A 22,227-nucleotide genomic window follows, 5' to 3' on the forward strand; every position below is an offset into this window, starting at 1 on the left:
AAAAACATATTATCCAGTGTTTAAATTATGAGTGTAGGAGAGGACAGAAGTGTCATCTTGCTAACATAAAGGAATCAGTTAAATACGTGGTTCTCATTAAAAAAAACCTTTTCTCTTTAAAAGCATGAACCACAGACTTGCGGATATATAATCTTCTAATTCAATTTTAAATCATGCTTTGATAGTCCTGTCTCTATGATGGAGGAAGATGGCTTAGAGGGGCCTGACCCCGTCCCATCAAAGGCACCTGACTGCATTTCAAATGAAGCAGGATGACAGATTTAAGCACGAGGGCACAAAGATAACTCGTGCTTGAATTACCTGGTGCCAGTAAGCCCTGAAGAAACTCGGATCTGAGAAAACGATCAATGTCACTCAAGTCAAGATTTTCACTTATTGGTAAAAGGCTCCTATTTTTCTGATCAAACCGAAACTCGTCATCAGTCAGAGTTCTCCTGACATGCCGAAGCAAAACCATTTTTACAGAAGACAACGCTGGAGGGGAGTCTGAACAGACCGTACCTACATTACGCGGAAAGAAGTCTCCGGACACAACTCATGAGCCTCTTGTAATGGGTTTAATCCAATTCCCACCGAGCCAGCTGGAATTACACCACCCTTTGAGTAGTAGTTCTGCATGAAGTTTTATGGCCGTTATTTTATACCAGCTTGAAAGCCAACCTGTTTGTACACATACGGACACAATTATACCTTTTCAGCACAGAACCCAGTAGCACACCATAAAGCAAGCTACAAATCATTTTTCCTCCTCCTCTTTCTAGCTGAGTCAGCAAGATTTTCCTGAAAAACATGTCTATGGCTTCTCTATGAAATTCATGCCTTAAGTTGAAGAAATAATGTCTTTTTCTCAATGAGTTTTGTTTTGCTTCTCCTCTGGAACAGCCTACCCACTCAAAGAGTTGAATGCCTTTTATGAAGGGGTCTTAATTTGAAAAATCTCTCCGTTAAAGCACCCTCCCATCTGGTAATTATAAATGCAAGAAAATTACTTTCAGCACAGTCCCTTCCTCTCTCTCAGCCCCAAGGCAAACCTCATTCTTCCCTCTTCATCTTCGCCCCCCGACCACCATCATTAACAGTCAGCTCTTTTGTGCAGCCCCCGAAGGAGGAAGGGCCAGAGCAGCACAGCTGGTGAAGATAGCCCTCTTCTGCGCTAAGCCACATGAAACTAATGAGCTAGTCAAGATGTCAAGAGAGCTCTCCAGCTTTAAAATTGAATTTGAAAAATCGCCGCTAAATAGTGACGATGCCTGCAAGCTCTGCTGCTAGGTGTGCTCAGGCACACAGCTCCTCAGGTCCATGTGCTATTTGTAGCCACACCGGGCTGATGACAGGAGTTGATACAAGTGTTCATAAACTAAGTATTAAAACCTCACCAGGTCGAAATATCTTCAGGAAGAGTTCATTTCTATTTTATTTGACTACACTGCAATCAAAACAAGGGACCAGGAAAAGCGAGTGATTAAGCCTCTGGAATTTTCATGCAAAAGGCAGCTCTCTGCTAAAGCATAGTTAGGAAGGAAATTATCACCCGGGTAAAACAGTGCTCTTGCAACTTGTTCGTTTCTGGTGAGCTAAAATATCCCAAGCAAGCAGGAAATACAAATTCTTCACCTCCACCAGCATCCCAATTGCTAGTACCAATAGAAATAAAGCAACCTAGCGCTCCAAACAGCTTTGTATGGCACTGGGTGTCCAAAAAATATTTTAAATGATTCAGGTATGTAAGAATTTTACTTGTAAAAGCTTAACAGCCTTTATCTCCCACTTCCTCTCCTAGTCAGAAAAGACAGTTTCCTTTCAAGAGCCCTGGTGCATAAGGCATGCTCAAGTTGAGATACTTTTTCTTTTCAGTGAATCATGCTTTATATAAGTTCCTCTTCTGCGGCATTACTAACTCAGTTCATTTTCTAGGACTGCATAGCCTATTGCCACAATACGCATAGAATAGCATGTCTGTGTAGCCCATTGCTACAATAGGCTAGGCTGGAATCCCATACATTTTCAATGTCAAGTAAGGATCTACTTGAGTCAAGACTTGGAAGCGGTACTGCCAAAGAAAATCTAAAACCTTAGGAATGATGTTCCCCTTATTATAAGCCCATGCACAGTGGACAGAGGCACTTACTGTTTGAGTGGTGTTTTTAATGACTCATGCATCAGTAGCCCTGACCATTCAGATCTTTCACGGAGTCCATGATATTTCTGCAGCACTTTTCATAATCTATAAGGTTTGGTAATATTTAAATGATTCCATTGAAGTGAAACTTGATAAATCTGCTTGTTTAATCATAACTGAAGAACACCACAACTACTTAGAAGAGACATAAATTAATCCCAAAATGCTGTAATTCCAGTATTTAAATAGAAGGGATGGGAACTTGTCATGCGTGAAGTAACAGAAAAACAAAAAAAATTTGTATTATACAGATGCCTCCTGAACCAAAGTAATTCCAAAGTAATTGGAATTACCAAAGTAATTTGGTAATTACCAAATTACCAAAGTACCAAGCTTTACCAAAGTAATTCCTGCTTCCTGTAATCACAGTTAAAGAAAAAAGTCCATCTGTTTCTTCTTTGAGATCACAGGCTCGGAGCTTTGGCACAGGACTATCTACAAAACTACAAGGATGATGGTTTGGTTTCATGTAGGGAGATTAATCACTGATCCTTCTTTTAAAAAACACTTTTGAGTTGTACAGCAAATGCAGTACTGCTGGGCTGGTACAAGATGACAAGAAGTGTAACAGTCCCCATTTTCTTGACTCAAATTATGAAATACCTGCTCAAAAGCATACTTTGACAGTCAACCAAGATTTTTGTTTCTTTCAAACTCTTCTCTAAAATTTTTGGATTTGTCTACTTATTATGCATGTCAAAGGATGTATTTGTCTTTGTTCTCTTCCTTCTTCCACCTCCACTTTTACAAAAGGCAATAAAGTTCTCAGTCTTAGTTTGCCTAAATAATAGCACCTCAAAGCACAAACGTCAGAGGAAATATAATCCCCTTGCTTCCCTGTATAGCAGATGTACTCACGGGATACTATGAGTACTAAAAACTACATCTTCTTCCTCTTCTGCTTCATCAGTCACACCTTCTTGACACACATACTCCATAGTCCCACAGCTTCTCAGGGATCAGCATTAAGTTTGGATATGGCTTACAAAAGTAATCAAATACTAGCTGGTCTGTAACTAGAAGAAAACTGTAATAATTAGGAAGGCAATCTAGGGGTCAACACAAGACCTAATATTTCTTTATACTTGAAGAAAATCTAAACCAAGACAAATCATATGAGGAGCTGTGCAAATAAAAAAAAAGAGGGGGGTGGGTGGAGGGGAAGGACATTGCAATTGTTGCAAAAAAGCTGAAAGTGCTACCAGTTAGAGCATCTAATCTGTTTTGCCATACTTCTGCTCCACACAGTGTTTAAGCGCACCTAATCTGTTTTGGTGAGAAAGAGATGCTCTTTGTGCTATTTCAAGTCACGATAATTACTCCCTTCCCAAACTGAGAAGGAAGGGGAACTTTGAATCATGCCACATAGCCATATTATAGAATAACTTTTTGTCAGCCGCAAAGAGGACTTAAAGAGCAGCAACACCGTCACATGGACTTACCATCTAAAAGCAAAAATTCACCTGGTGCGTATGGCATACTCTTACTATTGCAACAATAACATTCCTCTCATCCTCTTTCCAGGACGGCCTGAAGAAAGCCAAAGAAATTTTATTTGCTTGCTGGTAAACCCTTTCCTGTTCTTGCAGGATAGTTTCAGATTGCTAGGAACCACACACACAAAAGAGTGTTAGAAAATATTGCCAAAACTGCAGCATCATAAACTCCTTAATACTGCAAATCATGCTGAGTGTATAGTATAAAAATATTTCTGAAGTATTAGATGTACTTAGTCACCTACAAGCAGCAGATTGTACAAAAAGCAAAGATTTTTTTTTTAATGGAGAAATATTAGGTACAGCCTGAGCAGCAGAGAATGTTCCCCTAGCCAGCACTCAAGTGATAAGAAGGCGAGTGACCCAGATGTGTCTCACTTAGTGCTTTAGCAAGCAAGCCTCCACGGAATAACAGAAATGTTAGATTTTGCCAACTGCATTTAATAAGATTTAATGCTCTGAGAAAATAATTATGAGAATTTCGCTTTCTAAGTACTAAAGCCTTGCAAAGAAGGGGAAGTCTTACAAATATGGAAAATGGAAAGATCAACTCTAAATAGAAGAACCACATGCAAATTATAGGACTCATCTTCAGTGTGACTTAAAAACTAATGATGCAATCACACAGCTTAAACACATATGCTGAAGTGGACATCTTTTCAGGCAACCAAGCCAAAGATTATTCTGCTTTCAACCCTCCCTCTGCAGAAAAATACGTATCTCAAAGCATGCCCCAAAGCTTTAACTGAAAAGTCAGCACACACAGGACCAGCTGCATGAGTACTTGGCAATTCTACTAAACGGAATGCTATTTTTGTGAGATATCTTGGAAGCAAGATAAGATTTTAAACGATGCATGATTTTACTCTTGATCTGAAAATTAAAATCACTTTTATAAAAAAGCAAAGTGGTAAAATCTAATTGGTTATTGTACACATGTATTCTGGAGAAAAAAAATTATACTTCCTTTACTCAAGGAGGATTACCAATACACACGGCTGCAGTACAAGCCTGCACAGCACACTGCTTGAAACACTGGAAACAGGACTTGATGTTAATCACAGCATTAGGCTGCAGCGCTAACAATTGTCACAGAATAGTTTGGGTTGGAAGGGACCTTCAAAGATCATCTAGTCCACCCCCCCTGCCACGGCCAGGGACATCTTTCACTAGATCAGGTTGCTCAAAGCTCTGTCCAATCTGACCTTGAATGTTTCCAGGGATGGGGCATCCGCAGCTTCTCTGGGCAACCTGTTCCAGTGTCTCACCACCCTCATCGTAAAAAAAATTCTTCTTATGTCCAATCTAAACCTACCCTCTTTCACTTTAAAACCAGCGCTACTTGTCCAGGCACAGGCCCTGATAAAAAGTCTTTCTTGAATGTTATCATTTCAACGATACGGAGGATGGCTAGAATAATTTCTAATGAACAATATATTCTATGGTACTCTGACACAAGCACACTTTTCCATAGAACTGTACATCTATAAAGTAATGTTTTGAAAGGGGATGTGAAGCACTTCATGGGTGTGAGAGAGAAGGAAGAGCTAGCTGTTCACTAAGTGGCTTATATGGAGCTGAGTACTAGTTTTCAGCTAAGACGCATTTACTTGCAGCTGTTTGTAAACTTCCCAGTTCTTGGGACTCTGACTACAGATGACTTATAAAGAAGAGGTTGCTGAGTTCATAACCAAACCGGCTGCCCCACCTTACCACACAGATGACAGAGTTGTTAACGAAGCAGCTCTTGAAGCACTGTGGCTTGCTACCCAATACCATTAAAAAGATGAAACCCATCCCATGTCTCTCTAAAGCACTGCTAATGTTAACTGCTTCAGGTAACACAGAGGCGGGACGTGGTTCAGTATCTCTCATGGGCAGCTAAAGAGTCCTTTAATGCAACACAGTCAGATCTGCTGCTCACATCCAGTGTCTTGCAGGCAGCATGCTAGAGGTTTGGCAGGAGCCTCCCCTCCTTTGCTTTATAGACCCCCATTTTTACCCCTTTTAGGTCTCAGATGAAGCATCCATTCATTACCCAGTCTGAGAATTTGGCACGTGGCTGTAATGACTAATCAAGTTCTGCTAAATAAAGCTTTGGCCCTGTAAGCAAGGAGTTATTTTTGATGGAAACTGACTGTGCAAAACAAATCAATGAAGATATAATTTCTTGGATTTATTTCAGTATCTCATCTGCAAAAAAAATTAGACTCTGTTTCTGTAAGTGCAACAGTCTAACTGAATGTTACCCCTATTTTGAGAGGTTGTTTTGCTAGACTTTAAGTTCAAATATTGACACCTTTCTCTTAAAAATCTGCCCTTTTGGGCATACAGGGAAATTACTTAAGCTTCCTGGAACAAAAAAAAGTCCCTATTTTGTGTGTGCCAATTACAAAGTAGATGCATATTAAAAAAGTTACAACTTGCTGTTTGTTAAGAGAAGCCATGGTCCATAAATCGTCTCAAGTGAAACACAAAACCCTTGCTTAGAACTTAAAGTCAACAAAACCCTGTCACGTTCAAACTGGGAAGTGAATAGATACACCACTTACTCTGAATTAGATGACCTTCAAAATTATAAAAGATAATTTCTCTCCCCTAACCGAGCATAAAAACAGAAAATGAGACTAAGTACAACGAAGCTGAACTTTGTTTGCTCCAATTCCACAGGCTCTGTGGAACAAAGGTTTATAAAAGCCAGGGTCTTTAAAAAGCACCTGCTCTTTTTTAAAGAGCAACTGCTCTTCCGTTTTCAAAGACTTTGGGTCTTCTGCACAAAACATAAATGCAGTAGGGCTGCATTTTGAAGAGAAAAGCCATGTAAATGAAAAAAGAATCTGAATATTTGATACTTAGAGAAGTGCCTGAGAAACAGCATCTATAAAAGCATCTGAGGAAACAAACATATAAGGCTCCCTTCATTTCAGGGTAACACAGTAATGACGAGAGGCAGAATCTCTCATACATCATGTGCAGCGAAGAGGCTAAAGAACAAACTTTGACCTTGAACCTCCCTGGTGGTGGTTCTCATCTGAAGTCTCATTTGACCTCACTGGATAGTCCGCTCCTTTGAGATGGAAGGCAGGTTAAAATAAACAAACAAAAAGCCAAATGAACAAAGCAAAGTCACAACAGTGGTGTTAAGATGGGGATTTATTTTTAAAAACATGGCCTTAGATCCCATTAAGTACCAAGTTTCGATAACACCACTGAGGTGCTCTATAGAAGTTTGGAGCATTTATTTTAGTTTTTAAAGGACACTAACACTTTTTAGAAAGGAGTGAATGTCTTTACTGAAACTCTGCACAGCAAAGGGATGAGAGGCAACAGTCAGACGCTGCAGCACGGGAAATTCCAGCTGAATGCAAGGCAAAAATTCACCATGAGAAGAGCCAAGCACTGGAACAGGCTGCCCAGCAAGGCTGAGTGATCTCCACCCTCGGAGATATACAAAACTCAGATGGACAAGTTTCCGGGGAAACCTGCTTTAACTTTAAAGTTAATCTTGCTTGGAGCAAGAGGCTGGACTAGGTGGCCTCCAGGGGTCCCTTCCAACCTAAGTTTTCCTGTAATTCTGAAGGAATTCCCTGGTGAGAAGACCCAAGCCCACCTCACAATCCTGGAAAGAAGTTTCCAACATAGATATCATGGCCTTACAACAAACGAACACATGCAAACTAAATTGTGTACTAAATTCAGTATATTGACTTTAAAAATGAATACAGAATCAGGTAAAATTTAGTTATGTTGACACACCTGCTGAATCTCAGGCTAATAAAATCTGTCTACAACTATATATTACATGGTATACCAATTTTCTGGAAAACAAAATTAAAACAAAAAAAGAAAACTAAGGCAATAGCTTTTCCAAAGGAAAGAGGAAATATCCCAGAGTCATCATGAAGTAGCTCTGCTATCTAAAAAGATCCAGCCAATAATTTGTTTCATAAGAACTGTTCACAACCCTCCAGAAGGGTCCCATGTCAACAACTAACAGCTTTGCAGGGTGCAAAACCATCACCTCGTAGCAGATCCCTTCCTGCTGCAGTACTACAACTCTGACAGGATCACATCATACCTGTCTCATAGGGAAACAAGCATGGTACTGACTTGCCTTGCTTTCCTCCTTTCAGATAAAACTTTGGCACGTTCTTAACACCCGAGACGTAGCAAATGATGGCAATTCATCCACTGCACCATTTGTTCCCCAACATGCGACTCCCAAGTGCTGCACCTGACTCCAGCAGCTGAAGGGAGTCCACCTTTATTGTAAATAAGGCTGACAGAGCCAGATTTTAAGGATGCTCCCCTCAATTACAAGCACACACAAAAGACCTCTGCTGGGACTCCAGTCATCCTCTTTCCACATTTCCCCTACCTACAAAGAAAACCAGGAGAACCTCCACAAGGGATCCTCTGTGGGATCCTGTCCCTTGTAGCGAGCCTGCTGACTGCTGGGGATCAACAGCCACAGATGGGCAGTGCTGGCTCCACACCCCACTACCGCAACGCCCAAATCGTGTCAGAACCTTTTTAGTCTTGCAATGTACCTACAAGACAGGAGGTGCTTTCACCCCCATTTGGAGGCTGAAAACCAGAACCAGCATTGCTCACAACTACCTGCAGAGTCTTTAAGCAGAACAGAGACTCGAGTCCTGCGTCCATATCCCAAATCCATCCTCTCTTTTCATTTTGTCCATCCTTTTTTTCATCTCCCTACACTCACTCCTGGACATGGACTGACAAAGGAATTCCCCCAGAAGACATTGTTTTCCTTGGAAATTTTTATAGGGTTGAGAATGGAAAGATGGGTATCTGAGACCTCTCCTTCGGTTTCATTTTCTCCCCTCTGCTGACTGTAGACACAAGAAATACCCCATACAGCACTCAGGAGGAAGAAGAAAGAGCAGTGCCAGGGAAAGGGACAACCCTCTGCCCACTTGAACACAAAATCTTTCAATAGATCTCCGGGAAGGAGCGATCTCTGGCACACTGAACATGCCCACAAGAAGCGGCAGTCAACAGATGAAAATCAAGCCTTGGCAGTTGCTAACAAAAGCAGCTCTGCTCATTTATTTCTCACAGTAATCAAACACAGATTAAACCCCCCTATTTTAAACTTGGCAACTTATACAAATAGTCCTGGCATGGCTACATACACACCACCATGATTTGACACAAAACACTCCCTCGTTCTGCAGTTTAAAACAGACAACCCCCCTCTCGTACAATAATCAGCTGTTTCTTAAATCTACCCCTCCCCTCTCAGCACAGACGAGGATGCACATAAAGACCAAAAGTTACTCAGACTGATTAATCTCTCCACACTCTCAACCTGGCTAGCCTCACCTTTCTTAAATCTTTCATTCATTCCTCCTAAGCAGCATGCCTTTTGGTATTACCCCTGGTAGCACAGTGCACTACTGAAAAGCAGAGCACTCAGACTTACATGTTGATAATTTAATTAGTAATACTAATTAAAGATTAGTAAGATGTTCCACCCTTTAGTTAAATGATCCACCCTTTACATACCTGTTTCATTTAAATATGACATTTCAAAAGCAACAACGTTGGAAGGTTAGACACCAGTCCATTGACTCAGTGCTCTTTCTCTGGTCCTCCTCTGCAACAGTCATGCATACCAGAAGCAGAAAACAGAACTGGAAATGTGAATTCAAGCACCAGAATAAGGAAGCAATTTTTGCTTGTCCCTATTCCACAAAACACGCTTTCAGTTTTGCAATGGACTGTAGCTGCACTATTAACAGCAAATAATATCTCCACTGTTTCATTATATCTTAACAGAAACAAGATTCCTATAGAAAGCTTTGACTGAAGGAATTTAAGAAATAATGCACTTTAGATTAACCCTCCTATACTAACAACTAGGGGATGCCAAATTATATCCTGCAAAAGAAACTATGCATTTTCCCTACCTCAAATAGGGATCAGGAGAAATTACGTATCTGATACTTACATAAAATGCAATGAATTTAAAATTAAAACCCACTACAATTCAGGAACAGCAGGAGGGCTCTCTGCAACAGCAAATTCTCTTTGTAAGCTTTAGCAGCGGTTCTGATCGCCATAATCACTGCGTGAGCAAATCCTGAACAAAGTACCTTCCGTGTAAAATACAGGAATAGATTTAGTGGATATGTCTGATGTACTGAGAAATACATCTGCAAATAAAAGGATACACTACAGATTTACACAGGGACAGAACACCCCCACCCCCGTAACAATAAACTATGTTTATATATGAACGTACACAAAAAGAGTACAACTTCTGCCTTTGTACTAAAACACATCCTATTTTCCTCAGCAGGATAATGTTATCTGACAGAGTTCCTGCCTGACCTGCAATCAAGTTACTAAGAAAATTTGAAAAACTAGACACACCTGTGTTTTTCTTCAGAAGAAGCCACAATTCGGCGATATCTTTGTAGAGCAAGGAGATCAGGCTTAAGGTCATGTTGCTTCTAATCGATTTAGTGCAAAATAGTTCCGCAGACAGTGACCTATTTATCTGTAAGCCTGTCTTCAGTGCAAAATGAGAGTGCAAAACTCCATCTTTCAGTCAAAGCCAAGCCACCAGGGACACAATACCTTTCTTCAAATTACATACAGAGCAACTGTGCCTGCCAAGCAGGCTCAGAGGTCCTCCGAAGGGCTCGCTGATTGCCACTTCTCGTCTTCCTGCATAAAGCGCTGGCATGCATTAGATGCAAGCTGTTTGCTTTAAATGTGAACACATGCACTGTTCAAACATTATCAGAGTAAGAAAGAATGCATTAAAAAATTAATCCTAAGTGTGCCTTGTCAAGAACCTCCCTTTAAGAGCCCTAGTTTTAACAAATGATGATCCAGTAAATCCATCATCACCACCTTTTTCTACCACCCACCCCGACTCCACACAGGGAAATTAACTGCCCAAAGGGCAGATGCCCTTTTCCAGCGAACCTGTGGTTAGAAAGTTCCCCAGAAACGCATCCAGTGCTTCCTATTTGTGAGGGAATTTGCACCCACATGACTTTGGCGGAACTGAACTGGGGTGTTTTCCTTGGTGGTAAAGCCATCAAGCACCTGTTCCCTGTGAAGGAGCCTACCCAAAGCAGCAGGAACTGCCAAAAGGACATGTATTCTACTAATGTGACTTTGTAAGTTGAAATGTGTACAAATCTTATTCATAAGACAATGGGAAATAAGGCAACAGAAGATGAAATAAACTAGAACCAGAAGTATTCCATATGATCTTTCAGACATGAATGCTGAGTCATCTTGCTTTACTGGATCCTTTAAAGTAATTGTCCAGTGACGGACTACCTGTTAATTAATACACTTGAGATTAGTTACTGGCCATCCAGACTCACTAATACAAAGAGTGAACCAATGAGCGGGAGCGACAGCAACAACCACATGAAAACAACGGGCTGTTTTTCTTCACTTCACAGTGTAATAAGAGCCCTTTCCCAACAAGAGGGGTCAAGGAAAGAGGACGGTGAGGCTAAAAAGCTTGGATTGATGGTTACATCTGTTCACAAAATCCCATTTGCAGATGGGGAAAAACTCTGTTTCTGCTTCAGCACTCCTGGCCATCAACCAATCCCATAAAAACAAACCCAAACAAACCCAGGTCACCCACAGACCACACCAGAGCTTATTTTCTGAAGTGCCCCACATCTGTGTTCTCACCACTCATCTGCCACAGGGTAGGAACTGTTGATAATCCCAAACCAGTCAGAGGTATTATAACAAATATACCATCTATACAAGCAGCTCTATTCAGTGCATGGCATGAAAATGTGACCTGAAGAATACAGCTGAGGTAGTTTATTTTAAATTCTGCTATTTTATTTTGGGGCCTATTACCTTTTATACCTTGTCAAAACACAAGAGTTTCCTAAGCAATGTCAGATGTTTTTAATTAGAGGTAGATTTAAAAGAAATAACACTCCTTAGAATGTTTTGCTTAACTGTTCTGTATTTTACGAGGTCATTACTAGCATATTGGATTTTGAAGAGAGTTCAAAACTAGTGAATGAGTCTTCACACCGCTCCCACAAGCCATGTAAATACTCACACATGTGAAAGTTGAGACAGAGTAAGTGACCTCTCTTAGATCAGGTAACAGCATCTGTCACAACATCAGAAACAGGATCTACACAACGTCAGAAACAGGATCTACATCTGGGCTCTAAGCCCGTACCCTCCTTTGCAGGACTGTCACCTAACCGGCTCGGTGGAGGTGTGTGCTCCTAGGTTGGTGTATCTTTACTTGTAGTCCTCAGGCAAAGACCACAATTCACAGCATTTTATTTCTAGCTCTTGTGCTACAATGTGGCTTCAGGAAGAACAGTCTCAGAGCAGATAGAAATCCTACTACATATGATATACCATATGCAAGTATACACACTGATATTCATTTCTTTCTAAACAGCACCAAGCCAGTCTCAAACATTTGCCAGTGAGAGTCCTCAGCAATATGTTTGGCTGACTAGATACTATGGTTAGTAATAACAGGCGTTTGCTGTCACTTGCAACACAGCATGCTGAAAACCTAACTCTTGTGATCTGAAGTTTTACCCCATGATAAAGCAGGCACAGGAGTGCTTTCCAAACATGCAAAGAGAGGGAGAGGAAGCTTTATGGCCTTCCTTCAGATATTAAAACCAAGTGAAAGAGGAGATAACACCCTTCTTAGAAAGGTATCGTACTCACCTACACCCATTCAGTAAGATACAGGAACCTGATTAGTTTGGCAAGCTGGCTACTTCCTTAAGAAAGAAAACAACCCAAAACCATGAATGTAAAAGAAGAAAGAGAACCACCTACAGCGTGTTGGCTGTACTTGTTCTCATTGTCAAGACAGAGAGGAAATATAAACCCTCCTATTAATCAACACTGCCTGTTCCAGAGCCCCTTCATGTTGTATGTAATGTGGACAACCACCTCTCAACAGGCTTCTGCCTTCAGATTTCAGAGCAGAGGAAACAGGAGAACAAGTCATTCAGGTGAAAACCAAATACTGGTTTAAAAATAATCTAATTTCTTGGACTAGCGCAACAGATACATGTAATATTCATCCTCCAGGCTCCCACCTAGCTTCTTCCTTCCTAGCCTTCAAATCTCCAAAACCCGCAGTTACGTATGTTTTTTCTGGACCACTCAAGATCTAATAATGACCATGGCTAAGAGCACCAAAATATAGCATTGTTTGTTTCAACCCTACTATCCTTCAATATTAACCAACTAGACACACCTCCACCTCCCACTTTCAGGAACCAGAGTGTCCTTAGACTGAACAACACATGTGAAGAAGTGGTACAGAGAGCTCAGCCTGTGCTGTACAGGAGGTTTGGAGCCTGCTCCCGCTGTGCTGGAGGGACAGGAGCCCACACAGAGCATCTCTGTGGAAATGGGCCTCAGCTGCCTGGCTCCACAGTATTTCAGGCAAAGGCGATTTTTTTCCTAGCAGTTCCATTCTGCACAGAAAGCTTAAAATTTCACTGAGCTACAGGCTCCTGTGAAGCAGAGTCTGAAACACCCTCCTGGGAAAAGAGGGCTCCAGCCAGTAACCGAATGCCTTTTTATTTTAGCACTCTATTTTAGAGTATGTGCATGGGGGAAACGTTTGTTCCACGGTTATAATACCTGGTCTCCTTGCTGTGTGCTTCAAAGAATAGCAGAAAGAAAGAACAAATGAGTCAAAGCACAAAACCCTTCCCTGGCCTTCATGATCCAGCTTGAAATACAACCAGAGAGGAAAACTGTGGTACGTGGGCACGCATGTTAGCAACAAGACTCAAAGGCAAATTTAAGCTCTATTAAAACACACAGAAGCAACAGCCCTCCTGAGAAAAATCTGCGTGGGCACATGTGTGTATATTTATAAACACGAGGAAATTCATTTCAACTCCACTCATGCTCCGCACTCAGGTTAAGCTCTCCCTGTCACCTCAGCATGGGCTGTGAGTGACATACTCCAGCCCACAGAGCAGAGGAAAACGCTGTGGGAGAAGCTGTTAAAGGATGCATGCAAAGTCAATTGAGGGTAAAAGACTGCGTCATCTTAGTTCTATGAAACCCAGAGAAGGAAGCTATATGACTGTGGCTTAAATATACAAGATACTGTACCTGCTTAATAAAGCACGTGCAAGTGTGCAGCAAGAGGGTAGCAACGTTCGTGGTAAAGGTTATTAAAGTTTGGTAAGTTCAACATTAAAGTATAATTATTAAATGTATTTTTCCTTCAGGGGTGCGGTACTTAGCAAAAAGCACATCAGTAAAACGACGTGGCACTTCGTGGGATTCAGCATGACAAAAGCTATCCTTACAGGATCATCTTTAGTGTAATGTAGATGTATGCTCTCTCTAAAAAACCCTAGCAAAATACACGTAACTCACACCTGTAACCACAGAAAGGATAACCCAACAGTGAGTAATGAGAACAGAAACACGTGATGAAGGCAGCACAGGAAATGAACACAGGAAAGGAAAAACAGTTTTATTTTGTATTCTGAAACAAGACATATTAATAAGAACATTACTCCAGAAAGCAAGGAAAACCAACACAGACCATTACAACAAATGAAGTGTTGTGCCACAATCACAGCTATATTTATAGTCAAAATACAAAATAAAATTTTGTCAGCAATACGAAACCCTTTTTGTGACTCAAAGTACACAGAATCATTTTTTCCCAGATTAACAAGATACTCAGGAAGCATAAAAACTTTCAGGTCAAAAGTTGTGGGAGAATTGGGTCCAACAAAAATATCAGATGCTCCTGTAACACTGATGAACGCAGATAAAGGCTGCAAAACTATTTATTACAAAGGAAGGAAAGGAAAAAAACATTTGCAGAAATCATCATTCCCCAAAATCCTGTAAGAGCAAACAGGACAGAGAGAAGAGAAACCTGCTTTTGATCTGAGATAAAATTAAGAGACAGAAAACATTAATTCCATCACATCTCTAATATAACCAGTTCGGGTGTTTTTGGACAAGTTAGTTATGATATTTCAGTACTGGAGGATCATTCATAGCTTCCAATGAAATAAAAAAAATCTGCCTATTAGATCATCTCAGTTACCTGTCATTTTAGATTGATGAGTATAGGCAAAATCCTTCAGAGCTGGCCATCAACCTTAAGTCTTCACTTACCCTGCATAAATCTGACCCACATTATTGTGAGGTTACACTTGAAAATGGTCAAACCCACATAACAGATAGGATAAAAATGCCACTGTCTTCTTAACAGCTTCTTACTTTTCAAGCCAGTTTTGATTTTGACTCATGATTTGGAATTTTTGTGGCCAAAGCATGCATGCTGCAGCAAGCTGCCTGTGGCCGTGCAACCCACCAAGTCCCCACTCACGGGAAAAGTGTGAAAAAATGCAAGCAAACGCTTCGAGCAATCCTCAAAGCTCACCATTCCCTCCACTTACAAGGTTCCCAAAATAGTATCTCAATTTCTCCTGCTGTCAATCCTTTCACGCTCCTGGGCTTCAACAAGCTCCACAGTTCCCTCAAGAAAAGAGGAGACTTAACATCAGCGAGGAGTAACCAAAGCTCATTTTCCACCGATCAAAAAGAAAAAGAGCAGAAAACACACTTGACCAGCTTCTTCTGGAGAGCCAGCTTGGAGAACTGTTTCAGGTTCCGGACAGAAATTCACTTCCTTCCAAGAAAGAAAATCTCACTGCAACAAGAGAACAAAATACCTTATCCCTTGTGCTTAGCAGTGTGATATTCTTGGTTAAATTTAGTCAACGGAGAAAAGGGAAAGCTCACACTCTTTGCTCTCTGTGGAAAGACACGACATACAAATACACCTGACCTTTTTACTTTGTAGATGCAGGATTTTTAAGAAAACATTATTGTATCATTAAAAAAAAAGGCAGTGATCCCTTTAATAAAACACTTCTTTAAAAAAAAAGCTAACCTTGCGAAGAGCTGTTGTAGCATCCATAAACAACTGCACTGAGGATACACAGCAGCTGTAACTGTGTCCTGTTTCCAGTCTCCGGGAAGCAAACAGGAAACCTATACCCTCACCTGATTAAAAAAGCAGCTAGTCCCTGAGATTTAATCAACCTAAAGCAACAGACATTTTCCTTCTTTTCCAGTTTCCTGGGATGCTTCCTGGCCTGTTCAGGATAGCAGTAAGGAGATGAAGCTTTTTAATAGCAGCATTACCTTCATTTTCCACATTAAACACTGCTATTAGTGTATTTACTTTTGGCCTAGGTGTGACAGCTCAGGCAGGGTTGTGGATTCAAACAACAAAACTACTCCTCTGCCAAGGGCGGTTTATTAGCATTAGGCTCTAACTTCAGAAGGCAGGATTTTTCAGCACGCCTCAAAAACCTTCATACTATTTTGAGATGTGCAGTAACAAAAATAGATGCACCAGCCACGCAAGAGATATAATTATGCAAACCTTTAGGTAACAAGGAGGAAAGAAAAACTTGGCAACCCATCATGTCAACCTCCTAATCTCCACCGATTAAGACTTCGCAATTAACAGAAAGCAAAACTTGCCGAGTCCCCCCTTTTGCAGTTCTGGAGTAATGCCTCAACCCCAAAAAGCTTTTGAAACAGTTTTGTGTTTCTTCCCCTTTCTATAAGAAGAATGAAGATGTAAAGAAGGATGAAACGAAGGCCAAAGAGCAAATTCCACCTGTTCTGACACACACAGCAGCTGAACTAATGCCCATGAATCTCATGGGAGTAAGAGACAACCCCCACGCAACTCCCAGCCATTCTTTCTGCTCTTCCTCTTGTTGCCTCTGCAAAAAATGCATTTAGTTTCCACAGACTCCTGTCTTAACAAGTGCGTACCTGATTAGTTGAACATAATTTTAACTTAGCCCTTACCCTTGTAGTGGCATTGAAAGAAAAGCACGGGGCAAGCGGATCAAAGGTGAGGGCACTCTTCATAGTTCCCTGCACTATGGTGGCAGCAAATAAGGCCTCTTCAATTAAGGTCTCATCCTGCAGCCAATCTTTGAAGTATTTAACAGAGTCTTTTTAACAGGCCAGATTTTATGTCCTTAGCCAAAAGCCTCCATCTCCCCTTACTCAAACAGAGAACACCCTGTGACTGCTGCTGTTTTGATCCCCACGCTACAGCAGTTTAGCCAATGCTGAACACACCTATACACCTTTTCAGGACACTGAACACACAATACCGAGGATAACAAATACAGATACCGAGTCAATTCAAAGGATTGAACCAACTCCCCAATGAGGATTTATTTGCTGCACTACATTTTGGAGGGAAACTTCAGGGCAAGAAATGGGATTTTTGTTTAAGAAATATCTTGTACAGACATCTTCAAAGCATTTGGGGAAGTAAGGTGTAAGGGGCCCCCAAAATATTGCATTTTTTTCCATCCTGAGATTCTGGAAGTGTTTTCCAGCAGCTCTCAGGGTTTTTTCTTTGTTGGAATTTCTTCTCCTGCACTATGGACAATTTTGATGCAGCTTACATATAAGATATATTCAAGTCCCTACAGTTAGTTGCATATAATTCCTTAGAGCAGAAAAAAACAATCCCCATCATCTTTTTAATCTCCCTAGTTTATTAGCTAGCAAAGGAAACAGCAGCTCAGCTACAAATAAATAAGAGCATATAAGTATATTAGTCTCCACAAATCAACAAAGTCTACCCATGACTTCATTGAGCTTATTTCATGTTTTCTTCTTCAGGCAAGAAAGAAGAAGCTCTCACTGTACCTGAGTGGAAGGAGAAGACTTGCAGCTCTATCATCAGCTTGCCCAAAAAAGCAGCATGCATCCGTCTGGCACCTCCTGGCAGCTGATGGGTATTCAGCTTCAGCCAGCCCAGCTTGGGCGGATTCGCAGGCATTTAAAGAGTCACAGGTGCAGCCACCAGCAGTTAGCTGGCAAAGGGCTTGTGCAAATACTCCTTTTGCGAGGAGGTCTTCAGATCAAGCGTGGTGCTATAAACCAGCAACTGAGGTTTCTTCTGAAGCCTTAACACTAAGGAACAGACTCAGACCTAATCTGAGCCGGCTCTCATCTGCAGCAGCAGTTCCACTGAAGTTACTGCCTCCCATGCAACAGCAGAGATTAGGAGCTAATCAGTATATTTCTGGTGTGCTCCACAATTTGGCCAACTGTAACCCAAAGCCTACTTTGTCACATTTTCTCTGTTCTTATAGTATTGTTTTCTACCGTATTGCTTCCCCTCACTTGCTTAACTGTTGGTATCGTGCTCTAAAACATGCCTTCTGTCTCTGAGGCATTGACGCTGTTTGCAGGTACCAACAGCAACCTCTGTTTTTTCCTTTCTAAAATAAACATAGACACATAGAGGAAATTGTTTTAAAAAATTTAAACTATTCAAGAGTGAACAAGCCCATTGTTTGGAGAGGAGACTTCAGGGCAGCAGTGCACTACCACAACTGTGTTGCAGAGCATCCGTAAAAATTTGTGGAGCGTGAGGGTTCGAGGTTGGCGTGTGCCAACCTCCGAGACAGGGAGAGACGGGACAGAGCATTCTCATTGTTTAAATGTAAACAATAATAATAACAGGCTTTCGCAACTGAGAGAAGGAAGCAACCTAATGTGGAAAACAGTTGTTATTACTCCGTTTATGACTCCTTGTTCCTGAAAAATATGCTGGGTTACTTTGTAACACTGAAGGGGGCTAAACTGAGGTGACCTGAAACTGGGCTAATGGCTGAAAACCCATCTGATAAGATGAGCTTGGGAATACCTTTTCTCTTTTTTATACTGGAAGCATGCCAGAGTGGAAAATACTGGATGGAGGATCCATAACTCTTGCGACTGTAAAAGCTTTATCCTCAAACCCCCAGAAAAACTCCAGTTGTTTACGCAGTAAAATGAATTCACTGCCAAACAGTGACCTAGGTACCTTTAGGAAGAAAGCTGATACCTGAGTCCAAGGGCATGATCCTCAAAACAATCTCCTAACACCTCAAAACCTGAAGGTTCATTAGAAATTTTTCCAACACAGCCAAAGTTCTCTGCATACAGTCTGATCTATTTTTAAGAGACAATTTAATATAGAAACAAATTCCAAGAGCAGGGCCAAAACCCCAGTCCCTCCTTTAGCAAGGAAATAGGCTTTGTTCAGGGCCACAGGGACAGCTCTTATGTTCTTAAGCTCTAAAGGTGGGTACCATCAAACCTCCTCTAAAGTTTCCAGTGAAAATGGCAGCAGAGGTTGATTTTGTGCTGAACTGCGGGTGCACGTCACTCGCACTCGGAGCATGCTAACCAGACCAGGACGCCTCACAGGACGTAAGCAGAGGATGTCCTTGCTCAAGGATGCCACTGCAGTTTAGGGTGGCAAATCTGGCATTCCCAGGGGGATATTTTTGGGCACTGTGAAAATTGTACTCACTAAGTGGTGATATCTAGGGACCCAAAGGACCAAGCGAGGACTCTGAGGGTCCCACTTTTTGGCTGATGTACCCAACTTCCATTTACATCATTCTGTGCCTTTGAGCCTCGGTGGCTCATATGATGCTTAAGGAGCACTGTACAGCCAGTCACCTGAACCAAAGCAGCTCCTCTCTCAAACCGCAAAAAATATGTGTCCCTTTGTTTGACAACGTAAATCTTAAAAGTTGCAGTCACACACAGAAAAAAATAGCGATCTCCCCTCAGGCTATCTTAAATACACATTTTGTCTTGCTGCTTGAGTTGAAAGATGACTAAATCTATATTTTATTTCTCTGATGCCTTTTCTGCCGTAGGGCATTCTGTTGTGTCTACAAACTGTTTCATCTGCGAAGCATTACAAGATTTCATCACAAGCAATGTATATACTTCATTCGGTCAAAGGAGGTATCTTTTCATGAAATATTAAGTTAGCACTCTTTATCATTATTCAGCACACGCATCTGGAGACTGTCACGTCTAAACAATCACATATTTCTGTATGCAAAGCATAGCATAAAATGTTTTCATTTTACTGACATCAGAGAATTTTGCTTCTCAACTTTGAAATAACTTCTAATTACACAGGAAAACACTCAAAAAACTCAGTAGCTTGATCTTTTTTTCTTCAAGGAATCTATCCCTAAAATAACTCTGTAAAGTCATATGACAACATCTGCAAAAATTATTATTACAACCTACCTTGCAGACAAAGAACCTAATTTTCAATAGCTGGAAGTCAGAAAAAATCAGAGAAGGAACCAAGGTCAAGTGTTATCAACCAAAAGGGGAAAAGTTTACACTGAAGAAGGTAGTAGACACCACCTGTACTTGCACCTGAAGTCCTTAAACAATCTTTGATAGCCATTGTGGCAGATGATACAGAGACACATAGCAAAACATCATCTGTACCCCACATACACAGTCCAGTTAAAATGTCTGAACACACTACTGGAGTCCTAGAGGTTTAGATAAATTTAGAGAATTTGAAAGTGAGTTGAAGGAGAGCTGTGTGGTTTTGGGCTCCCAAGAAGGACGTTTTGAGTTTCTGTTTCAAAAACCCAGCTATGACATGCAGTATTGAAAAGGTAAAGCTTCTCTAATGTAAAAGGATAGAGGCAGTATCTTGAATTCTTCGTTTCACATGCTAGCTCTCTTTAAAACAACCGAACTACTGATCCCTATCCATTTTCTCATATACACCTTTTGAATCCACCAAAGATGGTAAGAATCAGATGTTTGGCTAAAACAGAGAAAATGCTTATTTTTTAGTCTTGAAGGCTTAGGAATTAAGGAGTAATTCTGCTCTGCAGACTCACCGCATGAAACAAGTTGCTTGTGTTTCATGAAAGCTTATGACTTTCACCTAGAAGAAGAACAGGAGAGAAACAGATTGCATCTTTCCTTCAAATAAAAGCCTGAAAAGCAAGTAGCTCCTTCCTCAAAAGCCAACAGACACATATAAAGAAGTTCTTCGACTAGCCCTCTGACATATATTCATATAAACTATATGTCACATACTGTGGAGACTTCTAAAGTGATTTCTCAGAGAAATGTATCAAAAGATGGACTCATTCGGAGAATTACTCATGACTAATGCAACTAAGCAACTATGTTAAGATTGTCTATCTGAAACTCCTAATGTTTTTCAGAATACAGCCCCATCCAGATTAAGATTACTGTAGGTAATTCAGAAATCACAAGTTACTGTAATCCAGGACAACTCTAAGATAAATTGTCACCAGAATTGTACTAGTCACAGTTTTTAGAAGTATACTCTTGACCAACCACTCACTCTGAAATTATAGGATCATTTTCTCCCAACTGCCCCACCAACTGCTACATGTTTGTTAAGTGGACAAAACTCCTTACTAGAAGACAACTGCAAGCTACTCCCACTGAGCCCTTCAAGGTCCTCTTCTAACTTGGTCCCTCGACTCACCTTTTTGTGGTCTGTGCTTTACAAAAGTTCCAAAATTGCTAGAAACTTTGAAATAAGAAATAAATGTAAGTCTGATTAAAATAATTAGATGAGGATGAGACTCATTCCATGCTGATGGCAGCGGAGGTGGAAAAACCTCACATTTTTTCCACCTGGGAATAAAGGATAAGAAGAAGCAGCCCCTACAGAAGATTCCCGTAGGGTCCTCCAGTTAGCTCTTCGGCCTCACTCCAAAAGGAAAGAATGAACCTATTCAACAGTCCCATCCCTCACCCCAAATTGTGTGCAAGTTGACAAACTCACTGTCAATGACACCAAAGACTGCTGACAGATACTAAAGAAGAGTAAGTAAATGTGAAAACTAAGACTGTCAGCAGCCCTTGTCCATTATTTTCAGAAAAAACACCGACTAAGATTGAGGAAGGTTTCATGCCGTACTCAAGTCAAAGTGCAAGAAACCGAAGTCGTGTGTGAGGTTGGATTAACCACTGACTAAAATAGAGTCTCGGGGTTTTTTTAAAATCACTGAGCAAGAAATGAAACACATAAAAGTTGCAATGATCCTCGCTTACTGCTTTGGAAGAATACATAGCGGCTCTGAAATAAGGTAAAAAAAATAAATAAATACAAGAGCTAGCTTCAGTCAGGAAGTACTGGAAATCTTATAATAAACTTTGATCCTTTTAACTTAGCATGCTTTACCACGAGGCCATGCATGTTCAACCTTTTCAGGTTAGCTTAACCTTTGAGGTTAATTTGAAGATCATGTGAGATTTTGTTAAACTCTACAAGCATACACAGTAAAAGGAAGTAGTGCAGGCCATCTTATTAAGCATGACTTCAGTACAGCTAAGCAGATTGCAACAGCACACGAGACTGGAAACTTCTTGAAAGAACAATGAAGAAGATAAAGGGAGTAAATAAAATTACATCCTGGTTCCAGGACCGCCCAGAGAGTAAATACTTTCTTGTTGACCGTTCTCCACATGGAAAAGCAAAAACATGCTGTAAGAACAGCAACTCATTTTTAATCTAGTTTATTGAAGCAAAGTAACTCTGCTTATTCATCAGGGAAACCGTAAGTTCTTTTTTCCACTATTGCATTATTTTTTCCAATGTCCTTTCCTCATAAAGGCATATATTCTTCAGCA

At 40.8% G+C, this 22,227-nt stretch overlaps 1 protein-coding gene across 1 annotated transcript in view; it reads right to left on the minus strand.

The window, feature by feature from the left end:
* Positions 1 to 17,511, minus strand: part of MCF2L (MCF.2 cell line derived transforming sequence-like) — a 92,468-nt gene extending 74,957 nt beyond the window's left edge. Inside the window, exon 1 of the mRNA XM_009326278.1 lies at positions 17,440 to 17,511. Coding sequence (XP_009324553.1) covers positions 17,440 to 17,500 — 61 coding nt within the window. The 5' untranslated portion in view covers positions 17,501 to 17,511. The remainder of the gene's footprint in view (positions 1 to 17,439) is intronic.
* Positions 17,512 to 22,227: the final 4,716 nt, after the last annotated feature.

Source organism: Pygoscelis adeliae, unplaced genomic scaffold (genome assembly GCF_000699105.1).
Source record: "Pygoscelis adeliae isolate BGI_AS28 unplaced genomic scaffold, ASM69910v1 Scaffold156, whole genome shotgun sequence".
Lineage (NCBI taxonomy): Eukaryota > Metazoa > Chordata > Aves > Sphenisciformes > Spheniscidae > Pygoscelis > Pygoscelis adeliae.